This window comes from Budorcas taxicolor, chromosome 10 (genome assembly GCF_023091745.1).
Source record: "Budorcas taxicolor isolate Tak-1 chromosome 10, Takin1.1, whole genome shotgun sequence".
NCBI lineage: Eukaryota > Metazoa > Chordata > Mammalia > Artiodactyla > Bovidae > Budorcas > Budorcas taxicolor.
The window spans coordinates 4,928,597-4,946,716 of record NC_068919.1 but is presented as its reverse complement, the minus strand read 5'-3'; the positions used below and the strand labels follow the sequence as shown (position 1 = coordinate 4,946,716).

Below are 18,120 nucleotides of genomic sequence, written 5' to 3'. Positions count from 1 at the left end.
CTATTGTTATTATTATTATTACCCCCATTTTGCAGACAAGCAAAATCAGGGTTGAAAGTGAAAGTGAAGTCGTATCCTACTCTTTGCAACCCCGTGGACTGTAGCCCACTAGGCTTCTCCGCCCATGGGATTCTCCAGGCAAGAATACTGGAGTGGGTTGCCATTTCCTTCTCCAGGGGATCTTCCCAACCCAGGGACTGAACCCAGGTCTCCCACATTGCAGGCAGAAGCTTTAACCTCTGAGCCACCAGGGAAGCCCCAGAGGTTAAATAACTTGCCCAAAGTACATGCAGGGCCTAAATGGTTTTAATCACTAGTACTCTTGCCTGGAAAATCCCATGGACGGAGGAGCCTGGTAGGCTGCAGTCCACAGGGTTGCACAGAGGGTCGCACAGAGTCGGACACGACTGAAGTGACTTACCAGCAGCAGCAGCAGCAGCAGCAGCAGCAGCAGCAGCAGCATGCTTTAATTGACTGATATTTCTAACAACTCATGAAGTCGATAGGTAGTATACTGAAATACGCATACTTTACAACTGAAAAAAACTCAAGGTCTGTAAGCATTAAATTACTGGCTCACTATCATATTAAATGAACATTAATAGCAATAAGTAAAATAACTTCACAAAAGTCAGTGTAAGAGTCAGTACTACAGAACTGACAGATCCTATACATATAAGAACTCTAGTTTATATACATATTATAACACTAAGGTCAAAACATATCTTTCTAAATCTAGAGAAAAGTTTAGCAGTTTATTCTCCACTTCTTCCTAACTATAGCTGAACAAGATTGACACTGAATAACTAATACATGCGACATCGTGTAGCAGAAAGCGGTTACAAAATTTGGAATTATTGAGTAAACTTTTATGCCTCCATTATCAGCATGGCATACTAAATTAATTGAGGACACTCTGCTTATAAATAACTCAAACAACCAACATGAATATTTAATGAAGTCCTATTCTCACTCAGTGTAAATATTTCAACACTTCCAATGAAGATATGCTACAACAGAAAGGACTTCAAAAAGGCTAGCTTACAACTCTGAAACTGGATTATACTGCAGTCCGTATCACACTAAAATAGCACACACAAGGAAGAAAAAAAGGACACCTTTTCCCCCTGACTAACAAAGAATTAAAAGAAAATAAAAGCTGATTATTCAGCTTGGTGGCATGCTTGTATAAATCTCACATGGAAGGTATTAACAAGTCCTTCTTTCAGATCTTACATAAGATAAAAAGTCAAATCTGACACAACACACTGGTACCTTAGAAACACAAAATCTCTGCACAAAAGTACTAATATAAGTGCCCAATGATCATTTGAATTGTATTGTTTTTAACATTCAAAAAACCACAATGAAACATGTATTTAGTCATCACATACTGATGCTGATTAAGTTTTCTTGACCCATTCTCTAACAAAAATATAAAACCAAGAGGTTTTGATCTAAACTCTCTTGATTTATATAATTTTCCTCTTTTACTTGTATTACACTTGCCTTTCTCAAAACTAGAGGATGAACAAGGCCAGAAAATCAGTTCTAAATAAGCTCTGAAAAGCTGTTTGTTTCATGAGACAGAAGCAGAAACAATAAGCTACTCCCTTCCATTTTGTTCACTCAATTTTTTTTTAATGACTAACTTGTGCATGCTCAGCACTCCCTCTTTCTTTAAAGATATGTAGTAACCACAGGGGCAAGACAGTAACTACAGAACTTCCAACATGTTCAAGGGAGTTGATAGAACCCATCTCTGTAAGGCAAATTACAGAAAGTTTTTTGTGACATAATAGATCAACATGTAATAACTCAATAGGATCTTCTTATAAAAACAGCTCACCTACATTAGAAATGGAAAGGTAACACAATTCTCCTGAAATTCTTTCCTCTGTATTTTATTTAGGATCAAGACATACTGCCAACATTTCAGTCATGGCTAAAATTTCTTGCAAAACACAAGACACAGTTTCCACTTTTCATAAATACATGATAGATTTCAGATATGACAAAGGATATTTGGTTTTTAATTCCCATCCGAGCAGTAATAACCATGCAGTCACATCCATTAAGATCAGCAATAATATCAAAACAGTAATCAATGAAGGGCGAACAATACAGGTAGGAAGATCAGCAAGCACAAAGGTTGTGAGTAAAAGCATGCCTGGTGTATCTGAGGAACACGGAGGCCAGGGTGGGTGAAGCAAAGGGGAAAGACTAGAAAATGGAGGTAAGCAATAAGGCATGGGGAGGAGAGTCGGATTATGAGACTCACGGGTCATTTGTAAGGAATCTGGCTTTTACTGTGCGTGAGAGGGGAAGCCACTGGAGAATTCAGTGCGGAAGTGTAAAACACAACATACTGACCAGTATCACCCTGGCTGTTCCACTAAGAAACACAAAAGGGAGAAGACGGTGGGAGCAGGAAGACCAGTCAGAAAGCTACTGAAATAACCCAAGCAAGAGCTGATGGCGGCATGGACCCTGTGGAGGCAGTGCAGAGGGTACTAAGCGGATTCTGTATACTCAACAGAGTTTTTGCCAAAGAAGATATGAGAGAGATCAAGAAACTAAAATGAAGCAACTAAAAGTCGGAGGATGCAAACCAGACAAGCAAGGTGTCCTAGAAGCCAAGTGAAGAAGATATTTCATGAAGAAGAGAGTGCTAAATAATCTTGACCGAGTAAAGGAAGGCTGAGAAGCACCTTTAGATTTAGCAATAGCGGAGCTGAAAAACCTGATTGGAACGTATTCAAGAAAGAATGAGAGAAGGAAAATTTAAGACACTGCATATAGAAAATATTTTTAAAGTGTTTTGCTATAAGGAGAGGGAAAGAAAGAAGGCAATGGCTAGAGAAGGAGGGAGGGACAGGATTTTTAAGAGGGAAGAACATATTAACACGTTATAGACTAGTGGGAATGATCTGGAAGAGAAGAAAAAATGATGCAGAAGAGAGAAAATGCTAGAGCAATGGGGAGGAAGCAGACTAGTATATAAGCGGGGGAGCTGGCCCTAGCTAGGAACAAAGGTCACCCTTCTCTTACAGAAAGGACAGAGTGCAGGGGAGCAGATACCGAGCCTGTGGAAGTTCCCTTCCGGTTGCCTAACAAACTAGGGAAGCTATATGCTGGAGAAGTGCTAGAGGTTTGAGAAAGGAGGAGAATGTATCAGCCATTGTCTAGGAGTGTGGGAGAGTGAAATGACCGGGGAAATATAATATGATTACTGGGTGGCATTAAGGACTCCCTAAGGTTTGGGACCATGGATTAAAAGTGAGGCCAGCATGTATGGTTATCTTTTTTCACTCAGATGTGTGGGTATAGGCAAAAAGCTGAGTATATGCAAGCCTGTGAGTATCAGGATTGACCGTGGAATTCAAGCTGGCCAAGGAAAGTAAGATATCAGGAGGATCAGGGACAGTGAGAAAAACATAGATTTAAAAGACAGAAGATCCCAAAGATCCACAGAAAAGACAAAAAACACAGGAAGAGAATATAGGATCCTAGAAATATCTATTTTTCTAAAATTGCCGTTTATTTATTAATAAACATTGAATAGTTTAGAATATATAACTATAGCTAGAAAACTGTCAATAAATATTTTTATCCTAAAAAAAACACACACACACACACACACAAAAAGAACAAAGAAAAGAACTGAGGGTCCCAACAGGCTCAAAGAACCGTTGGAGTAATAGAAGCTGTGATACGAAAAGATAAGAGACGGTAGCAGAGAGTGGAAACTGTGAGGGACCGAAGTCTGGATAAACACAAGGTCTAGAAGTGAGTAGTGAAGTGGGATAATGGGCAAAATTCATTGGAGAAGAGGAATTTCAGTTTGAAGATACCAGTGTACTGAATGAATTACCCACATGAATGTGGAAATACCCAAGAATTATAATACAAGTAGCACCGGAGTGAAAGTCATGGAACTAAGAACTAGTATCTGTCGGAGACAATTCTCCATGGGTCTTCCATTCCTCTACATCATCTGAACAGAGATACTAACTACCTTTATTGTGGATTAACTTTCCAAGCAAACTTGTATAGCCAACAGCCTTGGAAAATAGACAGCGTTTCCCTCCGAAGCAAAGGATACGTTTCCTTTGCTTGGAAGAGGTTCTCTTCCTCTAGGACATGGGCAGACATGCCTGGTGTCTGTTATGAAAAGACACCTCATTGAGTCACCCTTGAGGAAGTGGGACTTGAGTAACCAGTGAAAGCCAATGCTGTCACTCCGGCTACTGCTTTTGCTGTTAGTAACGAAGTCCTTTGTTTCTACACCAGAAACACCACTCCCCGCCCTCCGTCTTTTGTTAGCATCCATGAAACCGTGGTAGTTTTTGCTTGCAGGTAGAGTAAAATCTCAGACCACTGAAAGTTTCTGACAAAGTGTCCCATGAATAGGGAGTGGGAGTGAGAGGTTACTGCAATGGGTAGAAAGCATGGGTAGAAAGCAGTACAGTTTGAGAACATGAGATAAAGTTTGGAGATGTTTCAGAAGAGAAAAAAGTCTAGAAAAAGTAATGAAAAGCAAAGAGAACACCCTTCAGGGTCAATGAAGTGACGAAAGGAGGAGAGAAAACTACTGTTTAGCAAGAAGCTGGCAGGTATTATCATCAGGGAAGCCAGATTTAACTGACAGCAAAAAGATGAAGGCAATATTAACAGAAGAGGCTGAAGGAACTTGCTGATAACTGACCTTGAGTTTACAGGGACATTAAGGCAGACTTGCAGGAGACAGGAAGGGGCAGGTCTGGGTTAGATCTGGATACACGTGGCAAAGGGCTTCCTCTGGTGACTTACGTGAACAGGAAAATGGGCACAGAGACGTTAGCTGTCGTCAGTTCCCACCAGGTTAAACCAGGCTGTGTGTTTCTACATCCCTCGCCCCTCTCTAACCCACTCAGCATCTACTATGGGATGCTTTATTTCTTACCAGACAAAACATCACTGTAGAAAATTTAAGAACATAGAAGTTTTATGAAACAAAAATGCCAAAGTTGTTGTTTAAGACAGGAAGAGGCAAGGGTTAACTTACTTGAATTAGATCTAAAATGCCAAGTTCACTTTCTGAAGAATCCACACAGAAGACAAAATATAATGTTGCATAATGTCTATAAATCAGTTTGTTGTCAGATCCTCCGATTAATCTAAATGGCAAAACAAAACAATTGGAACGTTATAGAAACAAATTGGAAAACATTTTCGTTAACTCAAGCAAACTGATAATTTTTTTTAAAACTTTCTATAAAATGAAAGGTAACAATGACACCGCATTCAAGTGAACTAGGGGGCTGTTATATTCAGAGAAGTCAAGTAAAAGATGCCAGTGCTTAATCTTAGTTCATTCACTCAATTATTTACTGAGTACTTGCTATGTGTCAGGCACTGGGCGTGGGTGAGAAGCAATGAACAAATAAGAAAAAGTGAACTACGTAGGTGGAAGGAACTACTTAGAGAATCAAAACAGGACAATGCCACACCGACAGATTTGCTACTTTCGATTGGGAGTTGAAAGAGTTGATGTTTCGGCTGACATTTAATGACAAGAAAAATTTTGAGATGAACATTTCAGACGCAGGTAAACTAATAAAAAAGCAAATTCATCAAGAATGAAATATCTATGTTCAAGAAAGAAAAAGAAAGCTTCAATCAATGAAAGATAAGTACATGATTAGGCCAGAGAAGTAGGCAGAAATGAGTCCATAGGGCATTTTTAAGTGCTTACTAGATTTAATCCCATAGGTCACAGTAAGTTACATAGCTTGAGACTGATTATCAACTAGGAGAAAAAAAAAGAAGGACATTTCTTCTTCAGTTTTGGATAGACTTACTATCAAGTTCTTCTCCAAAAGCACACTTTGTTTTGGAGTAGAAGCACAAGAAAACTGAGCTAAGAGATACTCAATTCTTTTGCCAAATACTTTTTTTTACGGATTGGAGTTTCAGCATTTTAAAAATATGTAATCATTATAAACACATTTTTCTAAATACAGTTTAGCTATTCCATAGTTAAGTTTACAAAAATCAAAGCTAAACACAATGAGAGCTAACTGAACATTCAAAGATGACCCAGGAAAATAACAACTATTTCTTTCCTTTGGGCTCACTTTGAGGCTTGTGGGGTCTCAGTTCCCCAACTAGGGATCAAACCCATGCCCGCTGCACATGGACCTCCAGGGAAGTCCCTATTTCTTACTCAGTAAAAGTAATACTAAATTCACAAGTTTCTGGAAACAACTTCCTTAAGTATACACTCATTTATTACTTTATATCCTTTAATACTGAAAATGAAAATTATCTTGGACAAGAATGAAAACTCCTACTATCTAGACAAGATATGCAATGTAAAAATGTGCACAAGCACTTCAAAGGTTCCCTGCGTGTATTTACTAGGCACTGTCCTTGAAAGGGACAAAGAGAGCACAAAGAGCAGGCAGGCCTCCTCCTGAATCTGCAGTGTAGTCATTCACCTTACATTTCTGTCTGGCTCTGCTGTAAAAGAAGACCGAATATTTTACAACTATAAGTTTTAAAATGGCAATTAAAATTTTTGAAAGAAAATAAAAATATTGATATAAACACACTTTATTATAATTTCATCTTTAAGCTATATAGTACAATACTGATTCAAATTCTTGTATAGAATGTAACACACAATATAAAAAGCACGGAATTCTAGAAATCCTTAGTCCAAATATCTCATTTAACATAAGAGGAGAAAACTGAGGTACAAAGAATTTTAGTGACCTAACCAGGAAAACCAGCTTGTTAGCAACAACACTAGTATTAAATCAGATGTGCAGCCCCATTTCGGATGCAGTACTTGCTTTCTACTTTTTATAAGGCTGAAAAGAATAATCACAAATTCAAGCCATACTTTCTGGATCAAACAGTGCCCTGGTTAGATCAATCAATTTCTTGCACATGCACCACAGGCAGTACACTGTGCTGGGTGATAAACTTCCTACGAGATTAGAAGATCAGGAGACTGGAATAAAGGGAAATGATGGTACTGGCAAACGCAAGTCAACTACAGAAGTTTAAGCAACATAAGTGAAGCACAATTAAAATACAAAAACAGAAAGCAGGTATATCTATCAACTATGGAATTGGAGGCCTTGAGTTAACAGCAAAATTTACAAATCATATGTGTATTTGCAAATTTAAGTGAAACATGATATAACCTTTTAAGAAATGCAAGCAAACTTTCTACATGATAAAAAGTAACTTATGGTCAGGTATGAATGACTTCTCTATTATGAAAACTATTCTTTATAATATACATCATCTACCTTAAAAATACAGAAAAGTGTAGGTTTCTCTGACTAATTTCTAATTATTCACAGTGAAGTTCAGTTAAAGTTGAGTTTTTTGAATTGTCAGTGAGGAAATATCCTGGTAAGAAATTAAAGATATAAGCATGGAAGGGAACATCTATGAAACCATTTGAGAACAAACTGTTTTCATGAAACCCATTAATTTAAATTTATAACAGCTGGCAAACTAATTATATGCAATTTTTATTTATTCATTTTAAAAACAGAAAAGTCTGTTATTTGAATTTAAACTTATTTTATCTAGACACATACATATATAATATCTGAAAAGTAGACTTCAGAATTGTTCATAATATAAAAGAAAAGATGCTATCTAAATTTTTACGAAAGCAGGTTCATGCACCCTAAGGAGTACTCTGTAGTCATTAAAAAGAATGAGATTGCTCTAGATGGGTTTATACGCAAAGCTTTTAAAAATGTAAGTACAAACAAGCAACATGATAAGCAAAACACATGTGTGATCCCATAAGTATGTTCTATTTTTATGTGCTGTGTTTAGTCGCTCAGTAGTGTCCAACTCTTTGTGACCCCATGGATTGTAGCCTGTCAGGCTCCTCTGTCCATGGGATTTTCCAAGCAGGAATACTGGAGTGGGTTGCCATTCCCTCCTCCAGGGGATCTTCCCAGCCCAGAGAACCCAGGTCACTCACATTGCAGGTGGATTCTTTACCATCTGAGCCACCAGGGAAGCCGAAGAATACTGGAGTGGGTAGCCTATCCCTTCTCCAGGAGATCTTCCCGACCCAGGAATTCAACCAGGGTCTCCTGCATTGAAGGTGGATTCTTTACCAGCTGAACTACTGGGGAAGCCTTACATTTTTATATGTTAGTGCAAAACTAATTTTCTAGAAGGATACACAAGAAACTGGGAAGAAGGACTAAAGTTGGAGGAGGAAGACTTGGTTTACATTTTATATTTCTATTTGAATTTTTGCCATATGAACATATTACCTTTATATAAAATGCCTTTATAAAAATTTTAAAAGAAAAAGATTAAGTATCTTAAAAATTATTTAAGTTAGATTTATAGCTAATATAAGAGGCAATTAATTCCCCAGTCCAATTGATCAAATTAGGAAATTTTACAATAAAACAATTAAACAGTGATACTCTACTTATATAGTCAAAGATTAGAAATGTCCATGAAATGTTTTACTTACAATCCTCCTTCTAGGAAATTACAAACATTTTCATCTCTCTTAGATACCAAATGGAATGTCTCCCTGATGATTTGCTGTTGTGTATCTTCACTCTGAAAAAGAATAATTCATATATGTTAGAGTCCAATTTTTAGGTTTAACAGTTTTATAAAAATTTGAAAATAAAAGACAGTAATCTGTCTGGGAAATTCATCTAAGAGAATAGTCCTCGGAGAACTAACCTATTATATCTTAATAGAAACAAACCCCAACATTTCAAAATTAAAAAAAAAAAAGCAAAAACATAACAAAAAAGCAGCACTTAATATTTTCCAGTGTAATAAAATTTATTTCCCAGCTTTAAAACCAACAAGAAAAATATAAGACACATGAATTACAGACACTGGTAAAAGGGAAACTAGATATCAACTAGTCAAAGTACATTGTACAAATGGGTAAACTGAAACAAAGAGATAGTGTTATAAACAATTCATGGAGCTAATCCATATTTTAAAAGAAAGAACAGAAGTTTGGTCCTCTCAATTAAGTAAGTTTAAGTGCAAACTGAGGTAAGAGTTTATCCAGCTTACTTATCTTTATGTAAGCACAGCTTAAAACCAAGAATTGACTCAACAAATATTTACTAAATTCACCAAGCAGTTCATATCTCAGTAAAAAAAAGAATCAGCTTCTCAAACACTGCAATATAAAATTGGGCAAAATCACGAACAAGAAATTTCCCAGGAAAGAATATATGATGGTCCATAAACAAATGAAAAGATGCTAAACCTCATTAGTTATGAAGTGAAATACAAATTAAAGTAACAATGAAATAACTCGACACGTACTGTATGAGCAAAAATATAAAAGTATGACAATATCAAATGTTGACAAAGATATGGAGCCACAGAAATTCTCGTGGTACCAGTGGAAAGGTAAATGGTAAAATCACTCGGGCAAGAAGTTTTACAATTCAGCACTCTACTCTTAGGCACAATGCTAACCCATATGAAACCATTGTTCCTGAAGCTCAAAAACAGTAGAATATTGACAACTACATATACCTAACAAATTCTTAACCTGTATACCAAGAAACACAGAAGAATGTTCACAAAGGCACCACCAACAATAACAACAACAAAAGCTGAAAATAACCCAAATGTTCACCAATCATGTAAGTTACAGTATGCTTATATAGTGGAATCCTGTGAGAAGTAAAAATTAAGTAAATTATACCCACCAATATGAATGATTCTCAAAAAATTTATGTGGGAAAAAGGAGTTACCAGAGCTCAAGTTGCCATTAAAATAAAAAAAAATACCACAAACAGATGACTTAACTAACAGAAATGTATTTTCTCACAATTCTGGAGGCTAGAGGTTCAAGACTGAGATGGCAGGATAGCTGGTTTCTGGTGAGTGGCATCTTTTTGGCTTGAAAACAACCACCTGCTCATTGCATTCTTACACGTCCTTATGGGGAGAAACAGCAAGAACAGGCTCTCTGGTATCTCTTCTGGAAAGGGCACTAATCACATCATGAGGGCCCCATGGTCATCATCTCATCTAAACCTAATTAAGTTCCAAAGTCCTAACCCCAAATCAAATTGAGGGTTTGGGCTTCAACAAGTAAATGCAGGGGGTACACAATTCAGTCTACAGTAGGGGAGAAAAGCAAGTACCAGAATAATATGTAATCACTCCATTAGTATAAAATTCAAACACATGGAAAACTAAACATTGTGTCTGACAAAAATTTGGGGGTGATAAAAATAAAACTATAAAGAAAATCATGGACATGATTAACAGATTTCAAAGGCCTATTTTCATAGGAAGAAACACAACTGTCATTCCTAGATAAAAAGATTTTCCACACAGAAAATCTAACATCATTTACACAGAAGTGATACAATTAATAAACAGTTAAAATAAGAACACAAAGACATTACATAAAAATTCTACTGCCATTCTAAACTTCTGCAAGAATAAGTTGCAAAATGTAATTTTAAAAAGATATCATCAAAAACCATGCATTAAAGGAAACAAAAAAATTGCAAGAAAAAATGTAAAACTTTACTGGAAAAAGTTTAAGAATATCTAAGTAAATGAAAATATGTATAATGTTTATAGACTGAATGATCCAATATTATACAGATGCTCAAACTCCCCAAAATGCTCCAAAGACTTCAGTTCAGTTCAGTTCAGTTGCTCAGTCATGTCCGACTCTTTGTGACCCCATGAATCGCAGCACGCCAGGCCTCCCTGTCAAATCACCATCTCCCGGAGTTCACTCAGACTCACGTCCATCGAGTCAGTGATGCCATCCAGCCATCTCATCCTCGGGCGTCCCTTTCTCCTCCTGCCCCCAATCCCTCCCAGCATCAGAGTCTTTTCCAATAAGTCAACTCTTCGCATGAGGTGGCCAGAGTACTGGAGTTTGACTTAAGGTAATTCTAATCAAAATTTCAACATGGGTGTGGGAGATAAACTTGAAAACCTGATTATGACTCAAAATGTGATTTATATATGAGAACAGAGGGCTAGAATAACCAGACACTCAAGTAGAATACAAGAGGACCTGCTGACCAGGTGAGAATTATTATAAAGCCACAGTAATTAAGATAACATTGGTGCAGAAATAGGGAAAATGACTGATGGAGCCAGAAGCACACCCACACATAAGTATAATAATTTAATTTTAAACATAATACGCATGCAGATTAGCAGGGATGGAAGGGCATTTTCATAAATGGTCCCAGGATGAAAATTTTTGGTTTTGTTCTAATATAATGAACTTCTAGCTCTCATGTTATATTCAAAAATCGGTCCCAGATTGATTAAAAATAAATGTCAGTGCAACCTAAAAGTTCACCTACAGAGGGATGGATGAACAAGATGTGGTACAGATACACAATGGAATATCACTCAGCCATTAAAAAGAATGAAATGCCCCTTGCAGCAGCATGGATGGACCTAGAGTGTGATACTGAGTGAAGTCAGACAGAGGGCAAAAATATTATATGACATCCCTGATATGTGGAATCTATAAGAAACGATACCAATGACCCCACTTACAAAACAGAAAGAGACTTACAAACTTAGGAAATGAAATTAAGGTTGAAGGGAAGGAAGGCAGGGAGAAAGGGATAATTAGGGAGTTTGGGAAGGTCATGTACACACTGCTGTATTTAAAATGGATACCAACAAGGACCTATTGTATAGCACATGGAACTCTGCTCAATGTTATATGCCAGTATGGCTGGAAGGGGGGTTTCAAAGGAATAGATACACGTATGTGTATGGCTGAGTCCCTTCGCTGTTCACCTGAAACTACCACAACATTGTTAATTGGCTATACCCCAATACAAAGTAAAAAGTTTAAAGGTGAAAAAAAAATGTCAATGATGAAGCTACAAAAATCCAAAACTATAATACAGAAGAACATCTTTATAACATTGTAATAGTGTTGGACTTTGAAACAAGACACAAATGATAACTATAAAGGAAATGGTAACTATAAAGGGAAAGGTTTGCAAGTTTGATCACATCGACAGTAGGCATTTTCAATGCTGAAGTGACATCACAGAAAGAGTTGAGAGAGCTGCAAACATGGCAAACATTCCTACAATACATAAAACTCACAAAAGGAATAGTGTCTAGCACACAAAAAATACTTACCTGCCAGCAAGAAAAAGATAGAAATTCCAACAGGAAAATAACTGGGTAAAAATAAGACTGGAATACAACAAACTACAAAGTTGCTCTATAGCGACGAAAACCATCAATAAAATAGGTAACCCACTGAATGGAAGAAAATGTCTGCAAGCCATATATCTGATTAGAGGTTAATATTCAAAGATATAAAGACTCCATACAACTGAATAGTAAAAAAAAAAAAAAAAAAAATCCAAACAATCCTAATTTTAAACCTTAGGACAGAAGATCTAAATAGACTTTTCCAAAGAAGACATACAGATGGCCACAAGGTACATAAAAAGATGCTCAGTATCAGTAATCCTCAGGGAAATACAAAGTAAAACCACAATGAAGTACCACTGCACACTTGTCAGAATGACTATAACAAAGATGCTCAAGTGTGGGTGGGCAGGTGGAGAGAAGGGAACCACGGTGCACAGTCGATGAGAATGTAAATTGCTGCAGCTGCTATGAAAACCAGTATGGAGGTTCCTCAAAAAAGTAAAAACAGAACCACCACAGGATCCAGCAATTTCACGTCCAAGTTTTTATCTGAAGAAAATGAAAATACTAATGAGAGAAGATAAAAGCATTCTCATGTTCATCTGAACATTATACACAATAACCAATATATGGAAGGCACCTGAGTGTCCATGCATAAAGAAAATAAATGTGCATATAAAGGCATACCCTGGAAATACTGAAGGTTTGCGTCCAGACCACAGTACAGCGATAAAAGGAGTAACACAAAACTTTTGGTTGCCCCGTTCATGAAAAAGTTATGTTTATTCTATAATGTGGGCTACTAAGATTCAACAGGATTAAGTATAAAAAGAGTACATACCTTAATTAAAGAAAACTTTATTGCTAAAAAAATGTTAACCATCATCTGAGCTTTCCCTGAATCATAATCTTTTCACTGGTGGAAGGTCTTGCCTCAGTGGCTGCTGACTGATCAGGGTGGTGGTTGCTGAAGGTTGGGCTGACTACAGCAATTTCTTAATATGAAACAACATTGCAGCTTGCCACATCCATGAACTCTTCCCTTCATAAAGGAGGAATCATGCAGCACTGCTTGACAGTATTTTACCCACAGGAAAATTTCTTTCAAAACTGGAGCCAGTCCTCTCAAAGCCTACAACTGCTTTATCAACTGAATTTATGAATTATTCTAAGTCCTTTGTTGTCCTAACAACACTCTTCACAGCATCCCCATCAGGAGTAGATTCTTTCTCAAAATACCATTTCTTTGCTCATCATTATGAAGCAACTCCTCATCTGTTCAAGTTTTATCATATTGTTGCTGTTCAGTCGCTCAGTCCTGTCCAACTCTTTGCAACCCCATGGACTGCAGCATGCCAGGCTTCCCCGTCCTTCACCATCTCCCAGAGCTTGCTCAAACTCATGTCCATTGAGTCAGTGATGCCATCCAACCATCTAGTCCTCTGTTATGCCCTTCTCCTCCTGTCTTCAATCTTTCCCAGCATCAGGGTCTTTTCCAATGAGTCAGCTCTTCATATCAGGTGGCCAAAGTACCGGAGTTTCAGCTTCAGCATCAGTCCTTCCAATGAATATTCAGGATTGATTTAATTTAGGATTGATCTCCCTGCAGTCCAAAGGACTCTCAAGAGTCTTCTCCAACACCACAATTCGAAAGCATCAATTCTTCGGTGGTCAGCCTTCTTTACGTCCAGCTCTCACATCCATACATGACTACTGTAAAAACCATAGCTTTGACTACACAGACCTTTGTTGGTAAAGCAATGTCTCTGCGTTTAATACTGTCTAGGTTTGTCACAGCTTTTCTTCAAAGGGGCAAGTATTTTTTAAATTTCATGGCTACAGTCACTGTCCCCAGTGATTTTGGAGCCCAAGAAAATAAAAGTCTGTCATTGTTTTCCCATCTAATAGCCATGAAGTGATGGGACCAGATGTCATGATCTTTATTTTTTGAATGCTGAGTTTTAAGCCAGCATTTTCATTCTCCTCTTTCACCTTTATCAAGAAGTAAAAATATTTCCTCTTTGCTTTCTGCCATAAGGGTGGTGTCATCTGCCTATCTGGGGTTGTTGATATTTCTCCTGGCAATCTTGATTCCAGTTTGTGCTTCAACCAGCCCAGCATTTTGCATATGTACTCTGCATATGAGTTATATAAGCAGGGTGACAATATGCAGCCTTGACATACTCCTTTCCCAATTTGGAAACAGTCTGTTGTTCCATGTCCAGTTCTAACTGTTGCTTCTTGACCTGCATACAGATTTCTTAAGAGGCAGGTAAGGTGGTCTGGTATACCCATCTCTTTAAGAATTTTCCACAGTTTGTTGTGATCCACACAGTCAAAGGCTTTAGTGCAGTCAATGAAGTGGAAGTAGATGTTTTTCTGGAATTCTCTTGCTTTTTCCATGATCCAACAGATGTTGGCAATTTGATCTCTGGTTCCTCTGACTTTTCTAAATCCAGTTGGTACATCTGGAAGTTCTTGGTTCCAGTACTGTTGAAGCCTAGCTTGGAGGATTTTGAGCACTACTTTGCTAGTGTGTGAAATGAGTGCAATTGTGTGGTAGTTTGAACATCCTTTGGCACTGGAATGAAAACGGACCTTTTCCAGTCTTATGTTCACTGTTGAGTTTTCCCAATTTGCTGGGATACTGAGTGTAGCACTTTAACAGCATCATCTTTCAGGATCTGAAACAGCTTAGGTGGAATTCTATCACCTCCACCAGCTTTGTTCACAGTGATGCTGCCTAAGGCCCTCTCGACTTCACATTCCAGGATGTCAGGCTCTAGGTAAGTGATCACACCATCATGGTAATCCAGGTCGTCAAGATCTTTTTTGTATAGTTCTGTGTAATCTTGCCACTTCTTAATAGCTCTGCTTCTGTTGCTGCTGCTACTGCTAAGTTGCATCAGCTGTGTCCAACTCCGTGCGACCCTATAGACGCAGCCCACCAGGCTCCTCTGTCCCTGGGATTCTCCAGGCAAGAACACTGGAGTGGGTTGCCATTTCCTTCTCCAATGCATGGAAGTGAAAAGTGAAAGTGAAGTCGCTCAGTCATGTCCAACTCTGTGCGACCCTATAGATGCAGCCCACCAGGCTCCTCTGTCCCCGGGATTCTCCAGGCAAGAACACTGGAGTGGGTTGCCATTTCCTTCTCCAATGCATGAAAGTGAAAAGTGAAAGTGAAGTCGCTCAGTCGTGTCCGACTATAGCCTACCAGGCTCCTCCGTCCATGGGATTCTCTAGGCAAGAGTTCTGCTTCTGTTAAGTCCATACTATTTCTGTCCTTTATTGTTTCCCTCTTTGCATGAAATGTTCCCTTGGTATCTCTAATTTTCTTGAAGAGATCTCTAGTCTTTCCCATTCTATTGTTTTCCCCTATTTCTTTGCACTGTTCGCTTAGGAAGACTTTCTTCTCTCTCTTGCTATTCTTTGGAACTCTGCGTCCACATCCTCAGGCTCTGCTCCTAATTCTAGTTCTCTTGCTATATCTACCACATCTGCAATTACTTCCTCCACTGGAGTCTTGACTCCCTCCCCTGCAAGTCATTCACAAAGGCTGGAACCAACTTCTTCTAACTCCTGTGAATGTTGATATTATCACCTTTTCTCATGAATCATAAATGCTCTTAATAGCATTTAGAATGGTGAGTTCAGTTCAGTTCAGTCGCTCAGTTGTGTCTGACTCTTTGCGACCCTATGAACCACAGCTCACTAGGCCTCCCTGTCCATCACCAAATTCCGGAGTTCACTCAGACTCACGTCCATTGAGTCCGTGATGCCATCCAGCCATCTCATTCTCAGTCGTCCCCTTCTCCTTCTGCCCCCAATCCCTCTCAGCATCAGAGTCTTTTCCAATGAGTCAACTCTTTGCATGAGGTGGCCAAAGTACTGGAGTTTCAGCTTTAGCATCATTCCTTCCAAAGAAATCCCAGGGCTGATCTCCTTTAGGATGGACTGGTTGGATCTCCTTGCAGTCCAAGGGGCTCTCAAGAGTCTTCTCCAACACCACAGTTCAAAAGCATCAATTCTTCGGTGCTCAGCCTTCTTCACAGTCCAACTCTCACATCCATACATGACCACAGGAAAAACCATAGCCTTGACTAGACGGACCTTAGTCGGCAAAGTAATGTCTCTGCTTTTGAATATACTATCTAGGTTGGTCATAACTTTTCTTCCAAGGAGTACCCTTCCCTAAAGGTTTCCAATTGACTGCCCACATCCATCAGTGGAATCACTGTCTGTGACCGCTATAGCCTTACAAAATATCTTTTTTAAAGTAGAAGACTTGAAAGTCAAAATGAGTTCTTGATCTGTGGCCTGTATACTGTATTAGCAAGCATGAAAATGACATGAATCTCGTACATCTTCACCACAGCTTTGGGTGACCACCTGCATTGTCAATGAGCAATAATATTTTGAAAGGAATCTTGTAATTTTTTTTTTTCTATGAGCAGGAGGTCTTAACAGTGGGCTTAAAACAAATTCAGTAAACCATGTTGTAAATAGATGTGCTGTCATCTGGCTTTGTCGTTCCATTTACAGAGCACAAGCAGAGTAGCACAATTTTAGCATAACATTAGCATAATTCTTAAGGGCCCTGGGAACGGAAAATGAGCAACAGCTTCAAATGAAAGTCACCAGCTGCACTAGCCCTTAACAAGAGTCAGCCTAGTCTTTGAATCACTGATGTCAGGCCCATCCTGGATGGCATCTTCTTCCAACAGAAGGATGTTCTGTCTACATGGAAAATCTGTTGTTTAGTACAGTCACCTTTATTCATCATCTTGATTCTTCCGAATCACTCACTGCAGTTTCTATATCGGCACTTGCTGTTTCACCTTGCACTTTCATGTTACTAAGGTTTCTTTCCTTAAACATCATGAATGAACCTCTGCCAGTTTCAAACTTACCTTCTGCAGCATCCTCAACTCTGTCAGCCTTCACAGAGCTGAAGAATCAGTCATGCTCTGGATTAGGCTTTGGCTTAAGGGAATGCTGTGGCTGGTTTCACCTTCTGTCCAGACCACAGAAACTTTCTCCACATCAGCAGTTAGGCTACTTCACTTTCTTATCATTCGTGTGCTGACTGCAATAGTACTGTTAATTTCCTTCAAGAACGTTTCCTTTGCGCTTACAGCTTGGCTATCTGTTTGGTGCAAGAGACCAAGCTTTTAGCCCACCTTAGCTTTCAACATGCCTTCCTCACTAAGCCTAACCACATCTTGCTTTTGATTTAAAGTGAGAGATGTGGGACTCCTCCTTTCATTGGAACAACTTACAGACTACTATCAGGTCATTAACTGCTCGAATTTCAAAGCTGTTGTATCTCAGGAAACGGGGAGGCCCAGGAAGTGGGGGAGAGAAGGGGACTGGCTGGTCAGTGGGGCAGTCAGAACATACACATCTGGTTCGCTCTCGTATATGCCTGTGGTTTGCGGCACCCCTAAAAATTTATAACAGTGACATCAATGATCCCTCACAGACCATTATAACAAAATAATAATGAAAATATTTGAAATATTGCAAGAACCACCAAAATGTGACACAGAGACATAAGTGAGCAAATGCTGTTAGAAAAACTGGTGCAAACAGTCTTGCTCGAGGTAGGGTTGCCACAAACCTTCAATCTGTAAAAAATGCAAAATCTGGGTTAAAGTGTGATAAAACAAAGGGCAATAACATGAGGTGTGCCTGTAAATCTGTGTTATTTTTAAGTCACTGTTTGTGGTCATTTCTTAGGGCAGCAATGAAAGTAAATACCTGTCATATCGAAAACAGGAGGATAAAGAAAATGTCAACAAGCCAGATGCTGAAATTCCTAGTTCTTTATTTCGGTCAGCTCCCAGAATTCCATGCCAGAGGTGGCACAACTGAAAGTCAACTGTGCATATCTCTTCCACATTCTGCATGCCGTCACACGATGTCACTACACC

The 18,120-nt window shown here is 38.6% G+C and overlaps 1 protein-coding gene across 3 annotated transcripts in view; it reads right to left on the bottom strand.

The window, feature by feature from the left end:
* Positions 1-18,120, bottom strand: part of AP3S1 (adaptor related protein complex 3 subunit sigma 1) — a 71,850-nt gene that overhangs the window by 34,020 nt on the left and 19,710 nt on the right. For all 3 annotated transcript variants that reach the window (XM_052646819.1, XM_052646820.1, XM_052646821.1), the window contains exons 2-3: positions 8,510-8,601; positions 5,048-5,159 (exon numbers count right to left, since the gene is read on the bottom strand). In XM_052646819.1, the coding sequence (XP_052502779.1) occupies positions 5,048-5,159; positions 8,510-8,601 (204 nt within the window). The remainder of the gene's footprint in view (positions 1-5,047; positions 5,160-8,509; positions 8,602-18,120) is intronic.